General features: G+C 34.3%; 2 protein-coding genes across 10 annotated transcripts in view; one reads left to right on the plus strand and one right to left on the minus strand.

The window, feature by feature from the left end:
• The window catches only part of LOC128675796 (uncharacterized protein), a 34113-nt gene extending 31086 nt beyond the window's left edge, over window positions 1-3027 (plus strand). For all 6 annotated transcript variants that reach the window (XM_053755473.2, XM_053755475.2, XM_053755474.2 and 3 more), the window contains 2 exons: window positions 255-432; window positions 850-3027. In XM_053755473.2, the coding sequence (XP_053611448.1) occupies window positions 255-432; window positions 850-989 (318 nt within the window). In that variant the 3' untranslated portion in view covers window positions 990-3027. The remainder of the gene's footprint in view (window positions 1-254; window positions 433-849) is intronic.
• The window catches only part of LOC128675795 (microtubule-associated protein futsch), a 163337-nt gene continuing 158797 nt past the window's right edge, over window positions 3019-7558 (minus strand). For all 4 annotated transcript variants that reach the window (XM_053755470.1, XM_053755471.1, XM_053755468.1 and 1 more), the window contains one exon: window positions 3019-7526. In XM_053755470.1, the coding sequence (XP_053611445.1) occupies window positions 7357-7526 (170 nt within the window). In that variant the 3' untranslated portion in view covers window positions 3019-7356. The remainder of the gene's footprint in view (window positions 7527-7558) is intronic.

The raw sequence follows: 7558 nt of genomic DNA on the forward strand, positions 1-7558 counted from the left end.
TAATAAAAAAAATCTGGTACCTGCCTATATGTATAATTTTGCTGCAAACCGAAGTGAGATGTGAAATAATATCATCTTCATACCCTTTCCCGCTACCAATCATGCAAAACAATACAACAATAGTTTAAATAGCCATAGCAGATATAACGTAGTTGGTTAAATCCGGTCAATCACACCTTCCTCAGCAGTCCATGCGAATCAGATTAGCATGACCATGTTTGTAGTATAGGTTGATTATCCAATGATATTTCCAGGTGACCCCTCTCCTCCTGAAGTACAAACGCGAAGCCCTAGAGGAAGGCCTGCCGCTCATCCGTCCACTGTGGCTGGTGACCGGCGGAGACCCCGCCTTGTATGTGAAGGACGAGTTTGCGCTCGGCGATGAGATTGTTGTCGCACCGGTGTTACACCCAGGGGACACTACCAGAGAAGGTGACCATCGATAATAATATATCATATTTGTAATCTTCTAGGTTAATTATATCTTATTGTGTCCTAGCTTAAGGTAAGGTACATGTTAATGTACAAGATTGCAAGGTAACACTGCACTCTTGAAACCTGGTCAGAGAGGGAGAAATCTAATTAGGTGCATGATAATCTCCATTTTGAGCTGAAACGACATGGATGGCAATGCATTTATTATGATAATTATGATGCACCCAGAATAAGCTCCTGACGAGGGACTCTTCAATGGAACAAAACAAGAGAATCCCCTCAAAATTGGGGATAAGTCAAGCATGACTTAAAATTCCTATGGTCGTCTTAAGTAGTTTCGATGGCCAAACAGGCTAAGAATTACCTATGTTATTTATCTATGTGACAAAATCTATAAGCCAGATTTTCTTTCAGTGTATCTCCCTGCTGGCCTTTGGCAAGACGGCATTGATGGTTCTCTACGAAAAGGAAACAGATGGATGCACGAATACAAAGTGCCTATAGACAAAGTGGCCTATTTCCTGAGGAAACCAGACGATATGAGGTTTAGATGAGGAAAAACTCAAATATGGGAAATGTGAAAAACGAAGTCTTTCTGTATTTAGGGCGACCGCTGCGTAAATTGTCGCGCGTGTTCATCTCTCATGTAGGCGAAGAAATGGCCGATTCGCCCGTTTTAAACCCCCGACGACAGGAGTTAAGTTATAAGTTTTACATGCCTGTGTATATGTCTGTCTGTGTCATCGTAGCAACTAAACAGCTGGCCGTAGCCACCAATTTAGGTCTATTTTTTTCATAGTGAATTTAATCGAGAGTGTTCTTAGCTATGGCATGAAATAGTGCGTTCAGCCGTTTAGAAACTATAAGCTAATTTCTAGCAGTTAGGTCGATGCCAGAAACATCGAAGTCGGGGGTTTAAAATTTTTTAATTTAGTTTTAATTTGCACGTGTGGCTGAACAAGCGTAACGCAGCGGTCAGATGAAGCCAAAAAGATGTTTTTGATAGAAATATTTGATATTGAATTATAATAATGAAATATTTGATATTGTAAATAAGCATTCCAACCAAATATATAGCAATAATTATTCAGATAAGAGCAAGTAGAAATGTAATTTAACAGTTTATCCCAGTATTATATCGCAGACCAGTGTTAAACATCAGCAGCCATTATATTATTATGAAAATAAAATAATTTCAAGAAATGTAATTTTGTTTACGAAATGTTATCTTTTATTTCATTCCAAACATTTATTGTAATTACTTATTAATTTTAATTATAATGTGGTCTCGCATAATTTTATAAAATTTCCTGTGTAGTTAGTTATTTAAAACATAAGAAACATGATGAATGTATGTATATTTAGATGATTTATTTTGAGCCTCGAAGCATACGGAGCAGGTTAATTTTAAATATTGTATTCATAGTATATTCTGTTGTCTTTTCTAGTCTTAGAAATAAAAAAGCTTGTCTAAAAGTTATTTTTGATAGTAATAAGTCAATAAATTAAATAGCCACTGTCCTAATAGTTAAATACGTCATGTTTTTAAATCAAAAAGTTTTAAATATTACAACTATTTTCATCACGGTATAAAGTATTCTAAAATTTTTTTTATAGAATCTAAATATATATTTCTATCGAAACTTAATTGTAAATCATATGTTTAACGATTATATAATTTTAATCGTGTTGTGATAGTAAATTCGTTTTGAGATTTCAATAATATTAGTAGAATAGATTATATTTTAAGAGGAGTCTAAATTGATATTTTTACAAGATTCAGTAACTATTTTTTGCTTTTATGTGTTAAAAAAAACTCTTTAATCACGTTACTCAAAATATTGCTCATTGTAATAAGTGGTTAAAATTAAATATTTATGAACAATATCATATACTTATTTATAAAGGTGTTATATTTTATATACTATTGTACATACATTTATGTTTAAGATAATTTACAATGTGATTATTCACTGCCGTTGGATAAAAAATTTATGGTACTAATAAAAGGCATTGACTTTATATTTTTAAACTAACTATACCTTCCACTTGTAGCGTTTTGAGGGACTATGAGATTATAACAATTATTTTCCAATATTTTGTTTTACTAAAAATCTAAAACTTTAAACACATTATGGTTTTCGACCGAAATAAATTTATCATTATAATAATTAGTCAATATTGTAGTTTTTCTTCGGTATTGCTAATGTAAATATACCTATATCAGAAGGCCTGCCACGAAACACACAAACGCAGCAAGTTACTAACATCCACAGGCTATCTCTTATTTCCTATATCGTGTACGCATCGTGTAAATAGAGATCGTGTGGACGCAATTTCGTGCTACGTATTTTATGTTTCATGATAGCCACCCAGTTCCAATTCTTTTAATATCTTGTGCACAACTTCAATGTTCTTGTGTACGTATTGACCTAAACAGAAGATGATTTGATCGTAAATCGTTTGGCAACCAAACACCTTCTTGTTTAAGATTTGATAAATTTAATTAACAGGTGATAGAACTAATGTTATCCATTTAACATCAGTAACAAGAATTCTACTCACTACAAATAAAAAGATCGGTTGAACATTTTTATTGTTTTTATTAATTTTAATGACTCGTACACTTCATCAAACACGCTGAATGGAGAATAGCGACATGACTGATACAATGAGTGGATTTTACTTTTTAAATTTACATAATACAATAATTATCATAAATACCTAACATCCACGTAAGGATCTTAATCATTATTTAAATTATTAAAGATTTTCTGATTACACACCACTTTTTTACGGCAAAAATGTAATAATTTGCTGGTCTGTTAAGCTTAGAATTTCACGATCATTTTTGCCATAAAATGTCTTTATTGGCAATCCAAAAGCAATACTTATTTATTATTATTAATCAAGGTAATGTTGATTCATTTCAATAGATATTGTTTTGAAGTTATTATAGACGTGATCAGAAAAGCTAAGATGGATTGCCGTGAAGCCATCTCCCAGTCCTCCATACCCAAACGTGTTCACTCAAAATCGAAGAACAGTAAAGCAAACCTAGTTGTTCCCAGCACACATTAAAATTATTCCCGTTAAACATGATAATTCGTCACCCCAATTCTAGCATTTCGTTAGCACCACAAAAGCTTACACACCTAAAGAGCGTTTCCCATGGTGTGTGAAGTGGCAACATTTCTATATTCATAGAACTAAACATTTTAGTGATCATTCAAGTATAACGTAAGCAGAATTAATCGCCACAAGGTTAACAACGTAGTATTGAATGACTCATAATGTGCCAAACATTTAGCCAGTCACTATTTAGTCGCACGAAAGATGTGTAACAGAGACAGGTTGTATACGCGATACGTCACGTAGCGGACGATCTAAGCTAAGGTTTAAATGGAAACTCTTGTTTGTGTGCAATATCACGTACCATGGGACCCCGCCTTTGGCATTAACACAAGCAAGCGTAATATATTACTGTAATATATTATACTCTTGATGTCTATTTTGTCTTTGAATTAAATACCTTTCAGATGTTTTTAAATCCAAAATTAGATATTACGCTCGCTTGGTTTCTCCTGTTGTATACAAAACTACCACGATGATACCAGGATGGCATAATGGTAGTTTTGATTACGACCAGTTTAATAACCTACCTATCAATACCGCCCACATCGAAATAAAGCAAAATATGTGTATGTTTCTTAATTATAATTATTGAGAAACATAAGTACTTACTATTGAATCAGTTATGGTTTGGTTTCAATTACGATTTTTAAGTATACATTGATGATGTGTTCTTAAAATTGAGTAGAAAATTATGGTAGTTTATAGATTTGTCGAAATTCTATTTTGGTTAGTATATAAAACAGTATTGATGCCTAGAAATGATGAGTTTACAATTTTGAATACTCGTCTGACACACCGTACGGGTATATGGGATACGGGCAACATGCATACTAACCGCGCACGCTCGGTGTGTCAATGAGTCAGCTTGAATTCGTGTCACAACGTGTGGAGAGTAGACTACTGAAATTTTCAAATGTGTAAACTGATCAAATTCTGTGTAAATGATGACAATACACATATTTCATATCTTAGGAACAAACAACTGTTAACACATACACATATTATCGTTTAATCGTACCATTGGAAGAATACAACATTTAATAATTTCCATAATGATTTATTTCTCAGAGCTATTGATGTTAACTAAGCTGATACAATCCTTAATTTTAGTAACATTTTATATTTCTAATAATATGCATTAGAGTTCTAGCTATAAAATACAATAGTAAACTTGGGTCGGGCTCCCCAGCCAGCCAAATCATGTATGGCTGAAATTATTATAAGCCTTAAAATATTCATAACATATCAAAGCGTCTATATATCATTGCCGATGCAGTAGCATTCTTAATGGAAGCTGTAATGCTGGATTGCAGGATTATCGAAGAACGAAGATTTATGAATAAGGTAGGACCTCGATTCTTACGTGTCGTGACGACACGGCAAAAAACTAGGGAACAGTATTTTTTCCCGTTGAAATGAAACTATTCACACTTGATTTCTACCGTAGTCTTGTAGACCGTAACTAAAGATTCGTGAGTTGATTTATTTCGGCAAGTTTGATAAAACCTGCATCGGCGCTGATCACTCCACTTGGCTACATCACCGCTCCCTGTTTCGTCCCATCCACAACTACCTAAGCATGAATCAATTATGATCAAAAACATATTTATTTATTGTGCTCGCATCAAACAACACACATAAACACATACTATACCATCAATAATGTTAACTATAAAATAAATTCTCATTCGTACTTTCATAAAAATAAAATATACATAATACAATACTTTTTTTAATGTATTTATTAACATTTAAAAGTTTATTTTGTTATGTTATTACATTGTGCTGGTGCGTTCAAATATGCTATATCGCTATTAGTTTGAAGGTTGGCAAAGTAAGCGATAGACCGTGACTTTAGATCGGCTTAATTCTATGGATGACTTAAAATTAATTGACTCATAACCTTCCTTTGATATTTGGCAGACAACAAAAAGGAAATGAACGCCTGTGATCCCGAAAATATTCGAGATAGCTTACTCACTAGATGGTAAATTAACGATGATTCAGAATATCACATTCGCTCACAATCATCCTAACGAAATCGTATCGTAAAACAATCTAATGGAGTAAGTTTGCCTATAATTACATGAGGATTCAGGTTAATTCATTGGAAAGTATTTAGAAACTCAATTCGAATAGGAACGTATCACGACATAATCTACGTCTTCATAAGTATTTGGGTCGCTTCGACTAGAAATTTGATAAATACAACGACGGACCAAAAACAAATACGCAAAGAAAAACCGAACGAGATTCGTCTATCACTTCGCGACTCACAAATTTCGAATGAGTAAAATTCATAACATGTAATTAATATAACTATGTTATAATTAACTTTGACGCAACAAGCAAGTTTCAACTTAAACAAAGGTAAATAGAGTGTTCATTTTGTAATAATAGTTCTACTAAAACATTTACTTTATAAATGGGATAAGCTCACTATCATTTTAGGCTTGTAATTCTAGAAGAACAGAGATCACTTCTATGTGTATGCGACCGGCATCGATCGTCAAAGGTCTTTGCGGCCCACGAGAACACGGTCAGAAGTGCAGGATTTTCTGATAATGTTCACATATGTCACAAAGTTTTTTCAAAGCACGCTTTTGCCACATCGTTTCCACGTCCAAAGATGTTGTGCTCTCGTCTTGTCAATGCAAAGTATGTCTACGCAGAACGCAACAAAGCTCACTTTTCAATGGACATCATCTTGCCGGGTGGGGGCGGTGTGGTAGGGTGCTATGGTATTGAAATATCGTCTATATTTATCGGGCAATTTTAACTTGACAAAATGCGTGAAAAATTGCTCGAACAAAAAAATTGGTAGAACAACTTTCTACCTCTAATGGATTCTTTTATTATTATAAATCGGTTACTGTAGACAGAAGTCATCTTTGTCATTCTAGACACGTGTAACAGACACACCTCTAATAAATTGTTTAGACCTAGCGTCCGACGGTATAGTCTGTCGAACGACTAAAATTTTTAAGTGTCTTTTCAAGACCATTTAGTTAAATATAATCTTATTGAATCATACTTTGATCATATAAAAGTACATCAGGTATTTAATCTTACTTGTCAAAATGTTATCGACGTCCTTACGGAACCGTACTACGTCCTTTCGAAGCGTATATACTAAAACAATGTGCTCGCTAATTTTACATTTTCACTTTTCAAAATTTACAAAGTGATAGCAAAATAATTTTCAAAAATTTTGATATTCGCACAAGCAGTGTTTTGGCTAAACAAAATGGACTGGTTACGCTAAAAATTGTGTATAAAAGCACTACTTGTATAAGACCAAATTTTTAAATGTCATCAGAAATATATTTTAAATGGCATGCACTATTTTAATGAAAGCTACTAGAATAGAGTTTTAGAAAAAAATGGACGTTTCTGTTCTTAGGTCGAAAATTTGGTTATTGACTTAAACTGGATGCGGTCGAGGACTATATCGGTTCGGAGTCGGCAGCCGGCGCCGGCGACAGAGCGCGCGTCGCCTTGTTGCTCCAGCACAGTTCGTATATCTTCATTATTAACTACGATTTAATCAAACTCTTTAGCAGTCTGTTAATTGCATTCAAATATCACAAAATCTCTAAGTGAATCTATTTGCAAACTATCTCATGCGAAGTAGCGGCCTTTGTGCAGTACGGATGCCCTCGCTAGCTTCCTTCTTATCACAGCCTTTTTTTTCTATCAACAATTAATCCTTCAGTTCCCGTAGCTGAGAGCATCTTGGTTGCAGGCTCACTTCTTCGATGAGAAGGCTACAAATAGACCCGACACCTAGAACTCGAGTCTGTAGGCCGCGCACGAGGTCTCGTGATCTTGCAAGTTGATGGTGCAGCGGGAAGCTGACGGCGACAGATCGATCTTGTACTTTTCGAGGGCTTCCTCGTTTTCTGTCACCCAGTAGCCAAGGACATCCGTGTCGTATGTGGGGATTATTGTGACTTCTGAAAAGTATAACATAAAATAAACAAAACCA

Source organism: Plodia interpunctella, chromosome 15 (assembly GCF_027563975.2).
Source record: "Plodia interpunctella isolate USDA-ARS_2022_Savannah chromosome 15, ilPloInte3.2, whole genome shotgun sequence".
NCBI lineage: Eukaryota > Metazoa > Arthropoda > Insecta > Lepidoptera > Pyralidae > Plodia > Plodia interpunctella.